Source organism: Eptesicus fuscus, chromosome 2, assembly GCF_027574615.1.
Source record: "Eptesicus fuscus isolate TK198812 chromosome 2, DD_ASM_mEF_20220401, whole genome shotgun sequence".
In the NCBI taxonomy this organism is placed as follows: Eukaryota; Metazoa; Chordata; class Mammalia; order Chiroptera; family Vespertilionidae; genus Eptesicus; species Eptesicus fuscus.
The window spans coordinates 70,182,754-70,205,283 of NC_072474.1; the positions used below are offsets into that span (position 1 = coordinate 70,182,754).

Consider the following 22,530-nt stretch of genomic DNA (forward strand, 5'->3'; position numbering starts at 1 on the left):
CAGGACCCCTTGGGGAATGTCAGAGAGCTGGTTTTGGCCCAATCCGATCCCACAGACCAGGCCAAGGGACCCCACTGGTGCACAGATTTGTGCACTGGGCCTCTAGTTATTTAATAATTGATCATCCCATGGTATACCTCATAAAGGCAAAATAAGATCAATTAATCAATCAATAATACTTAAGTCTTTCTATTTTTCTATTATTTTTCAAAACATTGTGTTGGTTTATTAGCATCTTCCAGTGGAGATCAATGAAGTTTTGTGTTATCATTGTTTTGTTTCTGGTATCAATATGAACTCATGAGTTTAAACTATGTGATTTAATACTGCAATTATCCTTATTGATGCTCAAATTGTTCCATTTTTGGCCATGGGATCCTTATTAAGTGGTTTTGAGTTTTTGTGATAGGAGCCTGGTAGTCTTTAAAAGCATCATTGATATATGACATAGTAAGATATTCCAGACTCATCATATACATTTCTTAACCCAACATGGAATTAGCGACTTCTCTAAGGATGCTTCCTTTCTTTTAGTGGGAATGGAACTTAGCAACCACAATCCAAACACATGGAAGACCCTACAGCAGATCTTGGTCTGTGCCTCCTTTGAAGGGGAGCAGGCAATTTGGCCTCAACAGCGTGGCAAGAGACTGAGAAGAAAAAGGGTGACCAGTGACTAAGAGTTACTGTAACAGTCTAGGAACGATGATAAGGTTCTTAATCAGAGAGTATCTGTGGGATGGGGAAGAAGATCAGAGTTGGGAGAAATTCTAGAGATTATATTTACACAAAAGGATTCATTAGCTGATTTGGCAGATCAGGAAGTAGGGGGTGAGGTGGGTGAAAGATAACAGACCTGGGTTCAAAGCCTAACTCTCTCACGCCAAAGTGTGATCTACAGCTCATTACTTCAAGACTCTCTGACCTGAACTCCTAAGTGGGAATAGTACTGCCTATCTCATAGGGCCGTTGGGAGAATTAGATGAAGTTGCAGATGAAAAGAACATAGTATAACGTGTGATACCTAGCACAACTAAAAATTAAAAATGTTAAATCCTCCCCGCCCCCTTTCTCCAACATGTCTAGTTTTATCTGTCATATGAAGGAGTTGGTCCAGATCACAAAGCCTCTTCCAGTTCCGTCTGCTCCAGCCCTCTCGCTAGTCACACTTGCATTGTCCTCTGATAACACCATGGAGTATTACTAATGGATCCTCCAGCGTTTGCCTAAACCACATCTTATTGATTATTTTATTTAAAAGGTGATACAACGAATTTAATGTTGCCAAAAGAAAAGCAAATCAGCTATTCTTCTGAGGACTGTTTTTCTTGTTTGATACCTAAGTTGACAAATTTCATTTTAGAAAAGCTTAGAATAATGTTTTCATTTACAATTGCTCCCATAAGTGAAAATGTTGAAGATATTAAAAACTAACAAGAACATTAAATACTAATCAATTAGCTCAGAGCCTCTTAAAATACTATCTAAGATGGTTGTCCTGATCAATGATTTATGAAACACTCTGGGTTTAGAAAATATAATATTACTTTAAGTCAATTTTTTCCCAGAACCTTCCTTGCCCATTCTGTCAGTGATATCCTGTAAACCTTTCTGAGATAATTTGCTTTTCTAAGATCTTATTTTTGAGGGCTCTGTCAGAAGGATTTTTGAATCAAGATTTTGAAGATAGATATAGCCATCTATCAGTTAAGTGGCCACATTAACTATTGATAAAGAGGATTTAAAATATTGATAATATATTTATTTTTTAATTATGAAGACAATACAAACTATTTTTAAAATTCAAGCCAAACAAAAAAGCATAAAAAGTGAAACCCAAAGTAAACCACTGTACCTTTCTTAACCATTTTCTCACATAAACATGATGTTTTAAATATTTCATCACATTGTACATTTTATTCCTTAGCTTACTTTTTCAATATATTGTGAAATATTAGGTTACAAAATTAGTTCAATATATTGTAACCCTTTTTACCTGTCAGTACATAAATGAACCACTTCATTATTTTAAGCAGTTGCTTATTGTTGCCCCATGGAATAAACATTTGAATGCATTCTAGTTTATCAGATTAGCACTATATAGTTAGACATTTACATTGTTTCCAGTATTAATATTTGTAAAAGTTCTTAACCAAAACAAATAAGATTCTAAATCAGGTTTGGACAGATATATTATTATTATAAATCTCTGTGTATGTTTATAGTTTCCAGAGTAAAAAAAATTTTTAGATCAGTGCTTGAGTGCAGCTTTTAAAAACTGTTATAAAACAAGAGGCAACTGTCACTTGGTGACATTTGTTTTTAACAAAAAATTGGCTGTAAATTTATAAATCGCAAAAATCACACCTCCCCTTTTTCTGACAACCCCCCCCCCCAAACTAAAATTCTGTTCTTTGTAATGTGGTAATTTTTTCTCCTTCAGCAGCCACACTTGCCTCAAAGGCAAGTGTGGCTGCTGAAGATGCATTCTCTTTTTAATGCATCTTCCTTTTCCTTCTACTGAGAACCTAGGCCCTGCTTTTCATTTTAAGCAGAGAAGATGGTATCTCCCCTGGAGGAGAGGTGGGGGAATGGTCACCTGTCCTCCAGTGTCACACCCACAACACCAGACATATGTCCCTGCCTGTCCTCCAGCTCAAGGTCAGGGTTACTCACCTTTCAAGAAAGGACAGAAATGCTTACAGTCAATGCTGCTGCATTTCAAGATGGCAAAGTGCCTTCCCACTTCAAGAAAACTGAATGGACAAGCGGACCTCAATGAACAAGTGAGGTCCGTGTTTTTAATATGAAGTATCGTCTTTTCCATTTTTTTGGTTTGTTTATAGGCTGCTCTTCAAGTTGATAGAATCTGAAATTTTACCAACATCCCTAAGGCTTCAAGACGAACATATTGTCATTTTTTAAATATATATATTTTAAAGCTCATGTTCTTTTTGGCAGCTGCTAAATAATTAAATGTTCCTATTTAAGCTAGAAAGTACCATGAGTATTTGTGGGATGAAGAGGCTGAGCGATTTAGTAGCATCCACATCAAGGGGTGTCAGCCCTGCAGACTGGTGCTCAGAGGGTCCAGATTTGATTTTAGTCAGGACTTCACTTCTATTTATTGCTTGGACTAAAACACAATTCCTATTTCAGAATCACCAATGAGTGCAAAACACAACGTCTGGAGGGCAGAGAAAACTCCCAGTCTGTTCTTCTGCTTCCTAGTGACTGACTGACACTCGCAACACTCAGCATCCTAAGTTGCTCAGACATGACTGGGAAATTGCCGGAGCTGCTTCCCTCAGACTCAAATGGCTTTCGTCGTCAGGCTATTTTCAGTTACTCAGAAAACGCTCAGAAACGTTTCAATAGTGGGGGTCTCTTTATCTCCTCTAGCTGAGCGCAAAGGCGACATTTTCTTAATTGGCCAGAGAGTTTCAGAAGTTTCAGCTATTTTGCAGTGATGGCAAAAAAAAAAAGAGGCATACATTTTAAACAGAAGTGTTCTGCATGTGCACAGCTCCCCCAAAAATGCTGATTTTTAAAGTTTAGCTTTTGTAACCCTCAATGAAAACTGAATGCCTTGGCTCATTTTTCAAAAAAGCTATTTGGAGACACTAGACAGAAGCACCTGATGGTAAGCAAGTTTTGCCAATGTCTCATTTTGGGGTGATCTAAGGGAAATTTTGGATTAAGTTTTCACTTTGCCAGCCCACAAAAAAAATGTATTTTGTTCATTCAACAAACATTGTTGGTACCCCTTGAGTGCCACAGAGTATTTAGCCCCAGGGAAACCACTGTAAACTAGAGACCACATCCCAGGCAGGGGAGGGAGGAGCGAAGGGGTGGAGAGGGTTAAAGAAAACGTAAAGCCAAGTGGCAGATAAGGGACACTGGGAATACGGCGTTCACAGGTGAAACAGAATGCAGTTTTTAAATGTTGGTCAGGGTATGTCCCATGGAGAAGGTGACATTTGACCAAAGGTTTGAGGAAGGTGAGGGAATTAGCCATGTGGATATCTGGGGAAAGTATGCTCTAGACAGGAAGGCGCCACTGCATGCTATAAGGAAGCCAGGGTGGCTGGTACAGGGCGAGCAAAGGAAAAGTAGATGGCCAGGACCAAGAATGGATGGGGCAGCAGCTGGAGCAGGTCTTGATGGTCATTTCAAGGACTTGGAATTTTACTCCCAGTACAATGGGAGCTATTGCAGAACTGAGAACAGAGTAATAATGACATCATCTGATACATTTCCATTAGATCAGCTGTTGCTATGCAGAGGACAGACCTTAGGAGGGAAAGAGTAGAAGCTGGTGGACCTGAGAGGAGGCCACTGCATTACTCCAGGAGAAATATGTGGGTGGTTCACACCAGAGTAGGAGCAATGGCGGTGGCAAAAAGTGTTTGAATTTTGTATATATTTTGAAAGCAGAAAAAAAAAAAAGTATTTTCCCAAGGGTTTGGATAAGGGGTGTTCAGAGAAAGAGGCTCAATGATGACTCGTGATTTTCAGCCTGACCAACTAGAAAGTTGGAGTTGCCATTAATTGAGATGGGGAAGGCTTTAGGGGGAGCCTTTTGGGGGAAGGAAATCCAGGAGTTCAGATTTGGACATGTTGAGCTTGAGATAGTGATTAGATATTCAACTTCTGATTTTCTTCTCACCAAGTCAAAACTAGTCAACCTCAAAGAATGTAAGTCTCTGAGGGTCTAGTTTTGCCTATTTTATTCATTGTTGTATCTCTAGAGCCTTGGACAGTGTTTAGCACATGTAGGTTCTCAATGAAAAAATAATTAATATTTGCTAAGCACTCATTACGTGTCTCACTCTGCTCTACAGGCTGAGGACAATACAGGGACAAAATAGCTGAAATTCTGCTCTCATGCACCTTAAAGTCTGTTAGTGGGAGGCAGATAAACAAATGAAGTGAAGTAAAATAAACCTATCTGTTGGTACACCTGCTCAATAACATTTGTTGAATATTTACCCCATGTATATTATCACCCTAAAGGGGAAGGATCTAAGATCCCTGAGTTGGCATTCCACGGCAGCCTGTCTTTCTCTAAAGCCCCTTCCACGGCACCATGTTGCTTCTCATATGAAGTAACACAAATCCCCGCCTCACCTGATGAATATCAGCACTGTGTTCTCTTCCTGTAAGCACTTAAAGGAGAATATACTCAAAATAGGACTCTTTTTGAAGTGCAGTTCTAGGAAGGCTGCCTGGGAGTGAGTAACCCCAGGCCACTCCGCCTTTCTTAATGGATCCAACCATGCGGGAGAATTCCTCTTGGCATCTCAGGGCATTGTCGCACGCTTTGCCCCCTTTCACAGTGCTGGTGGTACTTAAATACCAGCCACTAAGGGCCACCATATTGTTTAAACTAAAAGGCTCCATGTGTCACCTTTTACAAAACTAAAACAGTATACTAAAACAGGTTTTATATTCCTATACATTTGAGGAGGAATCTCTTATCCTGCCCCCTAAAAATGAAACTTCATGAATTGTTCATTCCTATCATCATCATCAAGGGAGTGGTTTGGTTTTTAGTAGCCCCAAATGATTTCTAGTTATCATCTCCCATTCTGATATATTCTTTCCATCTCATACAACAGACAACCTCCAGCCTATCCCTTGCATCCTATGCAGAATTTCTAAAATAGCCTCAGCCCCTTTCTACTGACAGATTCCATATTTAATTTGGAACTTCCTTCCCCACCAACATCTCCTAGAATGTAAATGATGAATGATCATTTAGCCTCAAAAATTGATAGTCCTTTCTCCTGCTCAGACCTGCCTGAACAGTTCTTCAAAAATTCCAGGGATCTCTCCACTTGGATGCCACCTCTATCAACAATTATAATTTTTAAGATAAAATATCCAGCGTTTCTCATTGGTTGGATGATGGCCATATCCATCTCAATTTTGCCTCTCACTCAGCAGATCCATCAACAGCAAGAACTGCCATGACTGGCAGAGGGTGTGATCCACCAATAACTTGACTCTTTTCTCAGGCCAAGAGAAGTGTTCAGTCCACCAGATTTCTTTAGGACCCTCTGTTGAATAAATGGGCATTGAGACCCCCTCATGTTGTAATTGGGAGATGTACTGATGTCCTTTCAATAGAATGACTGGAGTCTTAGACATTTCCCTAAATACATAGAGGCCACCAATGCATTGTAGCTTTTGCATAGTGAATAAGGAGAGCACCCTTTTATACTCACAACTAGAGGCCCGGTGTATGAAATTCATGCGCGGGTACAGTCCCTAGGCCTGGCCTGCGATCAGGGCCCTCTTCCCCAGCTGCCCACAGCCAGCCCTGCCCCATACCACCACCCACCCTCAGTTCCCCATTTGCCATCCAGTGATCAGTGCCTGACGGCCGGGGAAAGGGACCAAGAGGTGGTCAGTGCACCTCATAGTGACTGGTCCAGCAGTCATTCTGCCGTTAGGGTCAATTTGCATATTACCCTTTTATTATATAGGATAGAGGCCTGGTGCACGGGTGGGGGCCAGCTGGCCTGCCCTGAAGGGGGCCCTGGATCAGGGTGGGGGGTCCCCGCTGGAGGGTGGAGCCAGCCTGGGCAAGGGGCCGCGGGTGGTTTGCAGACCATCCATGCCCCTATCGGGGTGGGGGGTCCCTGCTGGGGGGCGGGGCCAGCCTGGGCGAGGGGTCACGGGTGGTTTTCAGGCCGGCCACGCCCCCAGATTTGTCAGGAAGGACACCTGGAATAACGTCTGGAAGACATCTAGTCTATCCGGTCTAATTAGCATTTTACCCTTTTATTAGGAATGATAATTGTTATTGTTCTTCCTAAAGGATCTGAATCACAGTACAAAGCAAGAATCATCCTATCTAATAAAAGAGTAATATGCAAATTAACCACCACTCCACTACACCCACAAGCTATGCCCACCAGCCACGCCTACCAGCCAATCAGAGCGAGTATGCAAATTAACTCCAACCAAGATGGCTGCGGCCACAGAGAGCAGGAGGGAGGCTTGCGTTTCCCTGGCAATGGAGGAAGCCAAGCTTTCCACACACCCTGGCGGGCCCAGGCCTCCACTCAAGGGTACAAAGTTTGAATTATAGAAGGTAAATAAATTCCAACAGAAATGGCGGCAGCCACGGAGCTGGAAGAGCAAGAGGCTAGGGTTGCCCCGGGCAATGGAGGAAGCCAAGCTTCTGCAGCCCTGGCCAGCCTAGGCCTCTGCTCCAGGCTACAAAGTTTCAAATGTAGAAGATAAATAAATCCCAGATACCAGGGCCTCCACTTGGGTTGCCGGGGGGTGTGGCTGGCCTGCAAACCACCACAGGCCCCTTGCTCAGGACGCCCCACACCCCAAGGGAACCCCCACCCTGATCCAGGACACCCTTCAGGGCAAACCAGCTGGCCCCCACTCCTGCACCAGGCCTCTATCCTATCTAATAAAAGAGTAATATGCAGATTGACCATCACTGCAACACACAAGATGGCTGTCCCCATGTGGTCAAAGATCCTGCCCCCATGTGGACACAAGATGGCCACCACAAGATGGCCAGCAGGGGAGGGCAGTTGGGAGGGACCCGGCCTGCAAGGGAGGGCAGTTGAGAGGGACCAAGCCTGCAAGGGAGGGCAGTTGGGAGTGATCAACCCTGCAGGGGAGGGCAGTTAGGGGTGACCAGGCCGGCAGAGGAGGGAAGTTGGGGGCAAACAGGCTGGCAGGGGAGCAGTTCGACATCAATCAGGCTGGCATGGGAGTGGTTAGGGGGTGATCAGGCTGGCAGTCAGAAGCGGTTAGGGGCAATCAGGAAGGCAGGCAGGCGAGCAGTTGGGAGCCAGCAGTCCTGGATTGTGAGAGGGATGTCCGACTCCCATTTAGGCCCGATCCCACATCAATCAGGCTGGCATGGGAGTGGTTAGGGGGCAGTCGGACATCCCTCTAGGGGTCCCAGATTGGAGAGGGTGCAGGCTGAGCTGAGGGACACCCCCCCCCATGCACGAATTTCGTGCACAGGGCCTCTAGTATAGTATAAAGTGTTTAGCAATCAAATAAAGGTTCAGTGCTAGTATAATGGTATTATTCTGCCGTCTATCTGTGGGATCACAAAAGCTTTCCAACAGAAACTGAAAAGGTTTCATAAGGGGCAGGCAGCACCAGTCACAATCCATCATGGGTACAGCAGTGGGTGAATCAACTCTGTCAGTAATGAGGTTATGCTTCTGGACTACATAAAGCTGGCAAGAATATCATCATTTAAAAGATGACATATTTTAATAACCCAATATAAGAAAATATATATTCTAACTAATGGGAAGTTGAAATGACAGCTGGAAGTTTATAACCATGGCCATAAAAACAAAAATCAAACAAACAAATAAGTAAAACCTTCTCTCCCTTAATCCTTTTTCATATTCAGCACCTGCACTAAAGCTCCCATATCCTTATTTCCTCACGAATGGAAAAGAAAATCAGGTGTCAGAATTTGGGCAGTAAGTGGAAGATATTATCATCAAAGTTATATTCTACCATTCATCTTATTTGGTGCTGAGTATACATGTTTTCTAAATATGACACCTGGGAACTTCCCACAATTTTTTTCCCCACTTAACAGTTACCTACTTACAAACTTTGCCTTGGGTATGAAAGGTACAAATTTCTGCCACGATCTGATAGTTTAAATAATTTTTATCTGCCTTGAAATTGTGTCTAATATGTTGCTTAAGGCTTTATATAGTCACAGGTGATACCAGTAGCCCTATCCCGCAGGAATCATGTAAACCTTATCCAATTAATATTTGTGAGATGTATAAGATCTTGGCACAGAAGAGATCACTGAAATCCAAAGCTCTTCTATAACTTTCTTTTGAAAAGCTGCCAGCTGGATTCTAGAAGGCTACTATTTCCACCTCCTATGCATGAACATTGCCACCCTTTAAAATATAGTTTTGTAAAGAGGAATGGTTACAAGGGGGTCCAATAATGTAGCTTCAGGGAGGCCACAGAAATCCCACCAACTGATCAGAAATACACAATAATGCACCATTACTGGATATACACTGAGTGGCCATATTATTATGATCTCTGAATGCATAATAATCTGGCCACTTAGTGTATATCCTATATAATAGAAGGCTAATATGTAAATTGTCCCCTTGACCAGGAGTTCGACCAGCAGGCAGGCCGGCCAACCACCCATGTCCCCTCCCCCTGGCCAGGCTGGCCAGACCCCACCCATGCATGAATTCATGCACCAGGCCTCTAATATATATATATGTGTGTGTGTGTGTGTGTGTGTGTGTGTGTGTGTGTATATATATATATGCACACACACATATATATATATATATATATATATATATGTACATACACACACACACACACACACACATATATTACATACATACACTGAGTGGCCAGATTATTATGCGTTCAGAGATCATTATAATCTGGCCACTCAGTGTACAGTCAGATTCCAAATATTTCATTGGAGAGCTGCCTCTGAATCCTAATCCTTGTAGCTTCTCTTCGAGAGAGAGATGCTCTGAAATCTCCATGTCTTCCCATGAACAGATTGTTACCAATAAAATAGAGCAGGGTGAGGTGGTGTTGATAAAGCTAATATTAATGTCAAACCCACGGGATAGATGAACTGCAGGTGAAAAGCCCAAGGTAGGGTTTCTTGATGAATCACAGGATGCCCAGTTAAATTTGAATTTAAGGTAAACAATGAAGAATTACTTAGTCTAAGCATGTCCCCAGTATTGTGTGGGAGGGATATAGTTAGAATTCACCGTTTATTTGAAAATTCAAATTGTATTGGGCAACCTGTGTTTTTATTTGCTAAATCTGGCAACACTAGCCAAAGGAAAATTAGAACAGCTTATTTTCCATCTACATTATACCATCCTGCACCAAAGAAAAACATTATATAATTGTAATGAATTATGTAATTGTCTATTTTGTTTTAATGATTTCTATTACTTATAAAATGGCAAAGATCTCAAGGTTTATAAATGGCATTAAAACAGGTAAAAGAAATAAGCTATGTTGCTGTAAAAGATAATGACATTTAAAGATCCACAGCTTAGAAAATCTGATGTTATGTCAATCCTTGTCACTTAAATAATTTAAGCAGTGACTAATAAAAGTAATGCTGTGAACTACATACACAAATCATTCTTTTTAAAAAAAATATATTTTATTGATTTTTTAAGAGAGGAAGGGGTTGGGATAGAGAGTTAGAAACATCGATCAGCTGCCTCCTGCACACCTCCCACTGGGGATGTGCCCGCAACCAAGATGCATGCCCTTGACCGGAATCGAACCTGGGACCTTCCAGTCCACAGGCCGACGCTCTATCCACTGAGCCAAACCGGTTAGGACCACAAATCATTCTTGGTTTATAGTCACCCTGCTTGCACATTAACTGGATGATAACCTATTAGCCCTGCATTTCCAAGTAAAAAGTAGTCATTGCATCAGGCACATGTGCTCAGCCTGCCTCTTTTTAGAACTGCCTCTGTCTTCTAAATGAAACATCAATTTTTCCAAGCAACTCTTTCATTTCAGTCAATCTCTTATTAGCAAAGCAAATATTTGGTTCCTAAACTAACACATCCAATTTCAGTGACAGATAGTTCCAAAAGAAAGCAAATTGTTATAAATGCCAGGATTCCTTTCATTTGGGTATTAAGACAGCCAATCCCTCTTGAAAATATTTTTTAAACGTCTCTCTCTATATGAATGTCTCTCTCCAATGGATGCTATAGCCTCTACCCCCCACCCCCAGGAAAAAAGATTGCTTACAAAGGCCTGCTCAAACTATGAAAATACCAGGCTAGTATTTTTTTATTTATATACTAGTAGCCCTGCGCACGAATCCATGTGCAGTAGGTCGCTGCCACCTTCCTGTAGCTCTCTGCCCACCGCCCCACCCTCCTGTAGCTCCTCCCACCCCCCACACCCCCTCATAGCTTGATACCCTGCCCCCTCCTGTAGCTCTCCGTGGCCCACTTGTAGTTCGCTGCTCCACCCTCCTGTAGATCTGTAATCCAGTCGTTAAGCCTCAGGGTGTAATGAATAATTAGCATATTCCTCTCTTATTATATAGGATAAAAACACAAGTATAATTAGATCAGGTCCAAATGTGCCAATCAAATGAATGATCTGGCCAATATGATTTAGGTACTGTAGAGAGCCATTCTGGATCATTCAGATACCATGAGCTGTCTTTTCCTAAGTTGTTTGATTGAATTATCCCAAATCTGCATCTCTGGGAACCTGACCTTAAGGTTTAGCTGAGCTGGGTTTTTGAAACATAGCAGTTTGCAAAAGACTGTGGAAAAATAAAGTCCTTGGTGAGACTTCTATTTGTTACTGAGCATTTTTGGGACTGTTGTGCTAAATCTGAGCTGGCATGTTATTAACCTTTTCAAATTAGGCAGTTAGTAGGCTGAACTGAAGCTTTTCTTAATTTGCACATTAGGGTTTGCCAGAACAGCTGGCACTGTGCTGGAATATTAGTTGAGATCTTTGATTTACATTGTCCAAGAGTAAACATATAAACTCTGCTTTTGGAGAGGATGACCTAATTGGTGCAAATACAATAAACTTTATTAATAGGACTAATACCAACAACAATAACTACCATTTATTGAGTGCTTACTATGTCCTGGCTACTGTAGGTCTCTTCAGTCATTTAACACTTTATACAACCTTGTGAGGTTTAATCCCCCAATTTTGTAGATAAGAAAACTCAAGGGGTTAAGTTACTTGCCCTAAATTACACAATTAGTAAGCAGTAAAACTTAGCTTTGTGCCTAGACAATCTAGCTGCAGGATCTCTGTGCTTATCACTTTGCAACTCTGCCTCAGTAAATGTATCAGATAACAAGGAAGAGCTTCCACCTTCTCAGGTGAAGGTGTCACTTCTTGAACTGTGACCCAGACTTCAGGGGAGCAGGAGGTCATCATACTAAAGGGACGCAAGCAACCCTTCACCCTCACTCCCACCCAACCACAGCCAACACCTTGCGGTTCCTATAAATGTGTGTACATATTTTTGTTTACTTTTAACATGTTTGTGATACGATTTATGATAAGGCTTCCATATGCTTATGACCAGGTCCTGACATATGTGGTAAGAACAGAGCCACAAGTGTGCAGGGTGGGGTCTTCCTTAAGGGACGAGGACATTCTAGCTGTCAGTCACTTGGAGGAGAGCTATGATAGGCGCAGAACACAAAGAGGATCTTTAGCTGGATGGCAGACTGGAATCTAGCCCCTGGTCTTGATCACCAAGGAGCCAGGAAGTGGGCCTGTGTGGTGAGCCAGAATGCAGCCCTCTCCCTGCCCGGGAGACAAGGGGCAGAGAGGGCAGGCCCCAGGCAGGAAAGTGGATCCCGGGGTTTGCGTCTCTCTTATGCTTCTTTCCCCTTTGTCCTTCTTGCGTGTTGGGGAAAGGCCTTTTGAAAGTCCCAGAATACCTCAGTTGTCTCAGTGAGGAAGTGTTTAAAAATAAATTGGGACGTAGAACACAGTAAGGTGGCAATGATGGTGGTGATGATGAAGGAAGAGAATCCAGAGGGGAGAGGGGGAGGGGTGGAGATGGAAGCTTCTGTGGCCAGCTGTCCTCCCTCACTCCAGGTTCTGCTGCCAAACCTCGAAGGTTCTGGCTTGTGCTTTAGTTTGGAGGTAGGACTCCTGTATGCCTTGTACTGGCATTGGAGGTGTTGGGGAACGGCCTGCATGACAGCTAGTTTTCTACCACCATTAACTTTGAGAGAAGTGAAGACCGTCCATGGTTTCTCTCTTCCTTCTTTTAAAAATACAAGTGAGTACATATGGAGATCTACTTCGTTGGGTGGCCCATGCACACATATTTGCAAGTGTCCATTATGCAGGGTGGAGGAAATGCCATGTATATATTGACTTATTAAGCTAAAAAAAAAAAAAAGTCCTCTGCCAAACCCCATTCCTGGCTCACGATAGAATCATCTTAAGAGTTTTACAGAAATTGCCCTGAAGCCTCTAAAGCCGCAGGGGGGCAAGTAGGGTGGGAGAAGAAAACAGAAAAGAAGCAACTGCCTGGCGAAACAACTGGGAGCTGAAACAGGCATGCCACTTTCCTTTCAAGAGCCCTCAACCTCAACCCGCTGTCCTTCAACAGCACCTCTCTTTATTCTTTAGAAAGTGCCTTTTTAGTTTCTGTAAACACTTTACTCTGGGATGCAAAGAACCTCATGAGGTGTTTATGTCAAGTAGCTCTAACACCACACTGACTCCTAACGAGGTTCCTTCAGAGGTACAAACTCGCCGGAGAGGAGGAAGCTTCATCACTCTCTTGGGGAGACACACAGAAGCATAACTGTGTCTTCCGGGTCAGGAGAGCCTCGGAACTGGGCGCCTGTAATCTGCTTGGCTCTGACCCCCACACAAGTGAGCGGGGATGGAGATGAGGCGGCTCCCTGATCCCTGAGCCACCCTCTACCCCTGCCCTCCTCATTCTGGCAGTGAACAAGGTATTATTCCTGTCCCTGGCATAGCGGGGTTGGAACTCTAAAACAGGCTAAGGAAAAAATAAATAAATCTTGAGCTCCTTAGGAAGGGAAAATGTCACAATACACTGCCTAGTAGGATTCATTCCGGTTTTGCCAACTGCCATTGCTGTTAAATATATATATATATATCTATATATATATATATATCTATATACACACACACACACACATATATATATATACATATATATGTATATATATGTATATGTGTATATATATAAAATAAAAAGACAAGTCATGAAATAAAATTAGCAGACAAACCTACCTACTAGCTCTACAGTCTCACTCAAGGTTCTCTGAGTCTCCCTCGAGCCTCATGAAAGGATTTCTAGTGAGGAGAAAGCAAAGGCACCCTTCATGTCACTTCGTAAACATCTCTTGCTCAGAGGACCCCGGATATGGCCACAAGGGCAGTCTTGGGGCTGCATGCCCCGCTACACCTGCCGGTTCCGGGCGCTCCCAGCCCGGCCCAGGGCTGCGCAGCCACAGTCGCCGAGACTGTTCCGGGTCCGTCCGCGGACGCGTCTCCAAACTGTCCAGATGCCAGAGGGAAAAGGGTTTTCTCAGGCGCACAGCAAGTAGAGGAAAAACGCACGCTACAGCCTCATGTCGGGGAAACTTTTCCTCACAACCGCATTATCCTTTGAGAGCTGCCAGGAAACCCTAGCTTCTTTTCAAGGGACCGTAGCGACTTGTGTCCACAATGACAGCAACCCAAGCAATTCAGGAAGAAAATACATGGACTACCCAGCAGGAGTCGAACTGGCGTGTGCCTGCGACTTTGCAGCATTCTTATCTAAACACGCCAGTGTCCGCGCACTCACACTACTGTTTCCACCCGTGCCGGGCCTTGCCCATACTCAGGTGTCCCCCGTTGGACTGCATTTTCTGCAAAAACCGGATATCCCAACGCCAGACTTTGCACCTCTCCCAGGCCCCCCGCCAAGTCCAGCTCGGTCCCGCTCCTCCCTCTCCAGCCTCCTGAGATGGGTCCTCTCCAGACCTGAGAGGCGCTGGCGGGGAAGCCTCCCTGGGCAGTGCGTTTCTGTCCTGTATGTCGGGGACAGTGGGTGAAACGGGGGGATGCTGGTTTTAGCGAAGTTAACCGTTTCTGCCACGCCACGCAGCTTTAGAAGTCCCAGACCACTGGGTAAAACTGCAAACCCCTCTGGTGAGCACGAGCCTGAACCCGGTCGGGGCAGCTTCCGCGGGACTCGAATGCCGCATCGTCATCCCGAGGCAGCGAGGACCAGAAACCGCCAACTCTCCGCGCACGCAAACCAGCCTGGCGGGGCGCGCAGCCACCGCTTAAAACCTTCCCGGTGGACTTCCACTTTCCCCCCCATTCCCGCTCCCCAGCCCCCCGCTTCTTCCGTTGTCCATCCCTCCCAGGGTCCACCCGCACCGAGAAGAGTGGCGCCCGACGCCGGCAGGCTGTGCTTGCGGACCCCAGAAGCCGCGGGGAGCTGCCCGTGTTGCCCACCCGCGACTCGAACGCGCCGCGCAGCCACCTGTTCTACAAACTCAGCCGGAGTTTGTGCGGACGCGGGCTGTGGCCGGAGGGACCCAGCCCGCCGCTCGGTCCGGCTCGGTTCAGGATCTCCCAAGGCGCGCCTCACCCCAAGCCCCAGGGCGCACAGCCCTTCGCTCAACCCCCGAGGCTCCCACTACTCGCCCCCCCAACCCCCCGCGCGCGGGGACTGACTTCTCAGTCTCCCTGCTTCAGCCCCCTACCCTGGCGCCAGCCGCCCGGCCCCCCGGGAACACGGCGCCCCAAAGCCCAAAGTACCTGCGGTGAAGATGCAGAGAGCGAGGAGAGTCTTGCAGATCATGGTATCCGGGTGCTGGGTGCCGGAGTCCGGCGCGGGCAGCGGGAGAGTTTGTCGGGACTGAGCGAGCGCACCAGGCGCCCTCGGCTCCTCCTCTGCCCGGCGGGCTGGCGGTGGCAGCCAGAGGCCCGGGAGGTACCGGCGGCGGCGGGGAAGCCCGGCGAACGCGGCGCGGCTCCGCTCCGTCAGCTGCGTGTCCTCCGGCGCCCGGCGAGCTTCTGCTCCATCCCCGCCGCAGGAGCCTGGGGCCGCCTCCGCCGCCGCCGCGCCAGCCGTGCCAAACCCCTCCCACCCGGGCCGGCGGCGACCACAAGGCCACCCCCTGGCCTTCCCTCTCCCAGCGCTTCGTCCCGGGAGTCCGGCCCAGGGCGGCCTCTGCTGGACAGTCAGGGCTGGGGACCCGCGTTTTGACCGGGTTCTTGGTATGTTTTAGTGTCTAGCCCTGTGTTGGGGACTAGGGATACAAAGAAGTGTGAGCAGATCTCTGCCCTCAGGAATTTATCTCAGGTTTTTGTTGTTGTTGTCTTGTTTTTACAAGAGCTTACAGTCTTTAAACAGGTGATCACATGCCATTTTAGGCCTCACCTCCAAGAGCCAAACTCACCATTATAAAAGCACACACATTTCTTTCCATCCTTTCTTCAAACGTTCCTGCCTGTGTGTTAAACCCTCCCACACATTCAACACCACTGCACTTCCTGGTACCTGAGCCAGGATGTCTGCTGCTTTATTTAGCTTCTTACTGGAAGAAATAGTACTAATGTCAGGTAACATTGATCATGGCATTACTGAGCAAGACATGAGACTAGGTGCTGTACCATGACTCCTTCTAACAACCCTATGACACAATAATAATTATTATCCCATTTTACCAATGAGAAAACCAAGGCACAGAGAAGTAATGTGCTCAATGTTGCACAGCTGGTAGGGGCTGGACTCATAATGGCACAGCGGTAATAGCAAAGGCTGACATTTCCCGAGTATCTGCTGCTTCCTGGACAATGGTGCTGCACAGGTTTTCACCAAGTCGAGTTCTCACAGCTGTACTTTGAGGTGGGCACTGTTATAGCTTCATTTCGGGGGGAGGAAATGGAAACCCAGAGAGGTTTAAGTACTTGTCCAAGGTCTCACAACTAGCTAATGGTACAGATAAGATGCCTGGCAAACACGCTGGGTTATCCCCCTGTACTCTACTCCTTCAAAGCCCCCCAAGTTTTGTGTGTAAACACTGATCAAAGCTGACCTTTTACTTAATCCTCCACTATCTTAGACTTATTTCTCACACCTCTATCAGACCAGGTGGCGGATCATCACCTGATATCTATGTGACTATGAGTCTGGTGGTCGCCTAGTCACTGGAGCTAGGAAGCTGCAGGAATTAATGAGCCTTCCAAAAGAATGGATTTGTTCAGGGCCATTAGCAGCGCTGGAGAATGGCTTTGTTTTTCTGTGACTTCTTTCTCACATACCAGAGCCTCCGGTTTTACCTTTCCCCCTTTTTGGGCCTCATTACTTTATCTGTGACAAGGTCAGTTTCTCTACCTGACAACCACCTGTAGAACTTGTCATGCTTCTACAACCAGGAGGAAAAACTGGGCTCAGAGTTTTCTTTTGCTTTGGTAAATTGATTGATTCCTTTTGGAATGAGAAGTGAAATATATTAGCACAAACAGTGCCCATCTCCCTTCCCTCCTTCCTGGCCAGAGAAACTGCAAATTCAATTTGTTAAACACGTTCTCTGAATGCTTTTGACCGGAGGTCTTCCTGGCTTCTGATGTAATCTACGTGATTATGAAGAATTTCTGCATCCGGGCTGTGGTTGTCATGGAGCCAGGGACCACACACAGATGGATTTTTGCAGGGCTGTTCTATAAGGAACTGGTGCCTTTAACTAGGGCCATGTAGTAAGTGACTCTAGGACAGAAATAAAGGTTTTTCAAAACCACAGAAAAAAATGATTCAGTTGAAGTTCAACAAAATTTTAATGAAGTCCCTATGGAGTACAAAGCATGTGTGAATCTGACTTTGATATGTAAGATGATTATTTGGTACCCAAAGGATGGTGATGCCCACATACTAATCAGTTAAAATGTTCATTGTATGCAAAAATAGAGTTGAAATAATTTCTTAACAAAATCATTTACTTTTTATTTTATTTTTTGTTAATCCTCACCTGAGAATATTTTTTTCCATTGATTTTTAGAGAGAGTGGAAGGGAGGGAGGAAGGAGCAGGGAGAGAGAGAAGGAGAGAGGGAGAGACAGAGAGACAGAGAGAAACATGGATGTGACATCCATTGGTTGCCTCACAAATGTGTCCAACTGGGGAAAGGATCGAACCTGCAACCCAGGTACGAGCCCTTGACCGGGAATTAAACCCATGACCCTTTGGTGCTTGGGCCAATGCTCTAACCATTTAACAACACTTGCCAGAACTAAAATAATTTATTTTTATTAATAATTCAATCTTTTAATATATCAACTTAATGAAAACACATTTGATCACCTACTAGGTACCAGTTTCTATGCTAGGCTGTGGGAATGTAATAGGTTGTAATAGTCAGGGTAGGCTTGGTTATCCTGCTATAATAAAACACCCTAAAGTCTCAGAGGCTTAAGCAATAATGGTTTATTTCTAGCTCATCAACGTCTTCTCCTCAGAGTAGCTGTTCTCTACGTCAGGAATCAGGGTTGTACCTCCAGATCAAAACCTGCTTCCACACTCACCAAGATAGGGAAAAAGAGAAGTGGAGAGTCAGTGCAACATTTAAATCTTCCACCTGGAAGTTTCTACTCATATTTCATTGGCTAATGCAAGTCAGTGGCCATGCTCAACTTCAGGAAATCAAGGAAGCACAATCTCCTTGTGTGCTCAGATGGGAAGGAGAGCTGATAGCTGTGGACAGCTGTGAGTGTGCCACGATGGTTAATTGTCTCTGCCATTAGGAAACTTATGTTCTAGTAATGGGGAGTCAAAGATTGAATGAGCGATCTCAAAAATAGATGCAATCATTTATGTTGTATGATATGAATAATAATACCCACAAACATTTATTGAGTTTTTGCCATGTGTTAGGAATTATTCCAAGCATTTTATGTAATCTGTTTAAACTTTGCACTCTAGAAAGTTATCCAAATTTTATTTAAAAAAAAAAAACCTACAAAATCCACACAAGAAAAAACACCTGAGAGATACTTAATGAGAGTTGAAGTCTGAAGGAAACCCAAAGATACTATGAGATCTTGCAAGGTGACTTGCACTCCTCCATGGGGTCAGGGATGGAATTTGCATGCAACCCATTAGTCAATCCTTACAGCAAAAGCAGGTGTCATTACAGATTCCTCTTGGTTCTTTTATAATATGCCACTGGGATAAAATCTAAAGGGCATCTGCCCTTTACTGACTTACACTTTTTTTTATTACTGTTAAAATGAATTTCTAGTGTTGTAGACTTTCAACACCTTCAAATATTTCAACACCCTTGTTGACTTAATTTTTGACATCCTGAATTTATTATAATTTAGATAATGTTATATAATATATGTTAAATAATATAGAGGTATTAGCCTTGGACTCTGGCTTTCATTGTGGCCTAAGAGAGAGACAGAATACCGTGGTTGAGAGAGCTGGGTGAGGCAGTAGTGCAGTGGTTAGAGGTTGGGTTCTGAGGTCTAGCCCATGGCCCCCAAAGGCTGGATTCTAATCTGCCCTCTGCCATCTAACCAAGTGACTCTGCCGTCTAACTTGACATCTCTATGCCTCCGTTTTGTCCTGGCCTTATTGGGAAGATTAAATGGATTACACATGTGAAAAACTTGGCATGGTCTAACTGCCAATAAATGTTAGCTGTTATTAGAGGAGAAACTTTGGGGTACATTTAAAAAAAATTTTTATCTATATTACAAGAAGAAAGCACTTATGCCTGCGGCAGCTACTTTATACACAGTTCTTCTGTAACTTGGGCTCTGTCCTCAGGAATTCCACTCCTGCTACAACTGAGCTGCAGGGGAGAGCTCTAAACTGTCTCTGACAGTGCCTCCCCCACTCCCACCCCCCTCTGCCCAAAGGCAGGAAAGCAGCAGAGTAGACCCTGGTTTATTTCACCTTAGTTTCATTCCTCTTCCCAAGCAGAGTTGCAAACATGACTCCATGGGTTCTGCTACACTTCCTCACATCACTTTGCTTTTCTCTTAACTCCCATTCCCTCTTTTAAAAAATATTAATGCAAATTATATTTAAAACAGTTGTGCAATATGTGCAAAAAAGGTAAATTTGGAACTTTGCCAAGAAATATTTGCTCAAACAAGGGCAGTTTTAATAGGGCATGATGAAATATGATTGTTTTCCTTATTTAAATAAGTTGTTTGGAGCTGCGTGAGCTCTTTGAGGACACTTAACCACAGGTCACTAATTTTTATTTTGATTAAGGAGAAAGCCCTAATACTATTTCAGGAAGGAAGAAAAAGGCTTCTGGGAGGTAATGCACATAATGAAACCTCTCATTTAAACAAGTCTAGAATCTGATTGGGTTGATACTGTACACCTGCGTTGTCCAGAGAACCAACACACACATCACATATGTAACTTAAACATTTCTAGAAGTCTTATTTTTAAAAAGGAGAAAGAACAGATGAATTTAATTAAATTAATTACTCAAAGCATATTTAACAATGTTTTATTTAACCTAGTATATCTAACATATCCATCATTCCACATATAATGAAAACAAATATATTAATGAGGTATTTTACACTCTTTGTCTCATTCTAAGTCTTTGACATCCAGTGTATATTTTATACTTACATGATATCTCAATTCAGACTCGGCACATTTTGAATACTCAATAACCAGATGTTGTTAGTAGCTACAGAGCATTGGCCCAGTCTGTTGCTTTGACGCATGGATATGTTCTGTAAAAGTACGGAGCGGTGCTGGTGGACTTTATTCACTGACAGTGGCGTGGTTAGAAGCCTAACACTTGCTGATTGCATGGCTTCTAACCTTCATTAACCTTCCTAAGTCTCAGTTTCCCCTTCTATTAATTGGAGATGATGATTATTATACTTTGCTTAAAAGGGTTATTGTAAGAAATAAATGATGGAAAACATTTAGAACAAACCCTAGACAGAGCAAAGACTCAATAAATGCTTATTGTTATAATTTGGTAGGAACAGTTATGAGAATGATGAAAAATGATTATGAATAGTAAAATCTTCCCCTTGTCATTGGGGTATTAGAGACTCCTTACTACTCAGAGACATTGAAAATAATCACTTATCTCTTGAGGTCTCTGTAGGCATAGTTCAGAGCAGCACTTCTCAAATATTTTGGTCTTAGGACACCTTTACATTCCTAAAATTTATTAAGAAACTATTTGTTTATGTGGAAGGGGCATTTTAAAGGCCCTTTAAGATAATTGTAGTTTGTCTTCTGTTATATTGCACCCAAACTCAACAAGTAGTAGTTTCTTAAAAGTTAGCAGCAATGTGGAATGTGAAAGCATCCGATGAAATTTTTGTATTTTTTTTACATTAAAGCCCTTTGTTATATCTTGAACTTTGAATGTATCTTTTACGCATGTATGATTTTGTAACTTCATGCATTGGTCATATGGAAAGTATTGGTCATATATAAAAATTTGGAAGATCTGTGTTATGCAGATTTTCCAAATGTTAACACATTTCATTATACAACATCAAAAAATTACATTTACTAATCAGAAAAGTCTTCAAATATTGGGAAACTGTAAAATTAATGGAAGAGAATATAAGTTTGTTAAATTTCTGATTTTCACTTAAAAGCTTGAATGTTATCATTGGCACCAAAACTATTCATTGTTTTACCAGTACTTGAAGCGACAGGCTAACTTCATGGAGAAAATGTCATACAAATATCCAAGCCTAAATAACCACAGTATGTCTCCTAGTCATTTTTCAGGTAAAAACAGTGTTCCATGAAAAAAAAGTGATTAGTTCAGATTGCAAATGAAGTCATCACAAAGTGCATTTCTTTGAGATGGTCATCTCATTTTGGTATGCAGCCAACAGGCTTTATGCATACATTCCATTTATTTACAAAGATATGAAAAATGTATATTCAAGATCAAGATTTAATAAGACCTTCTTAAGTGAAACTTGCTTTCTCTCCCACTTTAGATTGAACATTCACAGTATGTGAAGTATGTAATGACTACTAGTACAATTTGGTGCCATTGGCTTCATTTATGTTAAGCTACCAGAAGTTTTACCCACAACTGCTTTTGCACCATCAATGCAAAAGTCAACATGTCACTATAAATCAATCAATCAATCAATCAAGTAAATAGCATCCTATATAATAAAAGGGTAATATGCAAATCGACCAAATGGCAGAACGACTGGTTGCTATGATGCACACTGATCACTAGGGGGCAGACACTCAATGCAGGAGCTGCCCCCTGGTAGTCAGTGAGCTCCCACAGGGGGAGCACCGCTCAGCCAGAAGCCCTGAGCCTGGGCTCATGGCTGGTGAGTGCAGTGGTGGTGGTGATGGGAGCCTCTCCCACCTCTGCAGCAGCGCTAAGGATGTCCGACTGCAGGCTTAGGCCTGCTCTCTGGACACCCCCCTAAACCATCAGTAGGACATCCCCCGAGGGCTCCCGGACTGTGAGAGGACACAGGCCAGGCTGAGGGACACCCTCCACCCCCACCCCGAGTGCACAAATTTTATGCACTGGGCCTCTAGTCTTATTACAATTATGGAAATACCTTTTACTTTTGCAGACCTGAAAGCATCTTGGAGACCCCTAGAAGTCTGTGGCCCATATGTTAAGGATTATTGGTTTAGTGAAACATCTTAGGTTGCTATGAATATCAACTGTTTTATCTGTCCAAAGCAAATCTTTCTTTTCAGGGAAAGCTCTTTCCCCTCCCCTATGCAGGTGGTTCCAGTGGTGGCTGCAACTCCCCATGCAGCCTGCCTTTGTTGCCATGATGATTGGTATGGGGTGAACATCAGATTCTGTTTGCCTTGTTGAGTGCACTTTCCCAGGATTTTTATACTTGGGACCACAAAATTCTACTAATAATTGCTCTCTGGAGATAAAGTTATGGGTTTCTACTACACTGGTGGGCCACTCCAGCATGTGGAAGAAACTAGTCAGAAATAGAATAT

The 22,530-nt window shown here is 43.6% G+C and overlaps 1 protein-coding gene across 1 annotated transcript in view; it reads right to left on the reverse strand.

The window, feature by feature from the left end:
• Positions 1-15,565, reverse strand: part of PARM1 (prostate androgen-regulated mucin-like protein 1) — a 95,087-nt gene extending 79,522 nt beyond the window's left edge. Inside the window, exon 1 of the mRNA XM_008143721.3 lies at positions 15,340-15,565. Within this exon, the coding sequence (XP_008141943.3) occupies positions 15,340-15,382 (43 nt within the window). The 5' untranslated portion in view covers positions 15,383-15,565. The remainder of the gene's footprint in view (positions 1-15,339) is intronic.
• Positions 15,566-22,530: the final 6,965 nt, after the last annotated feature.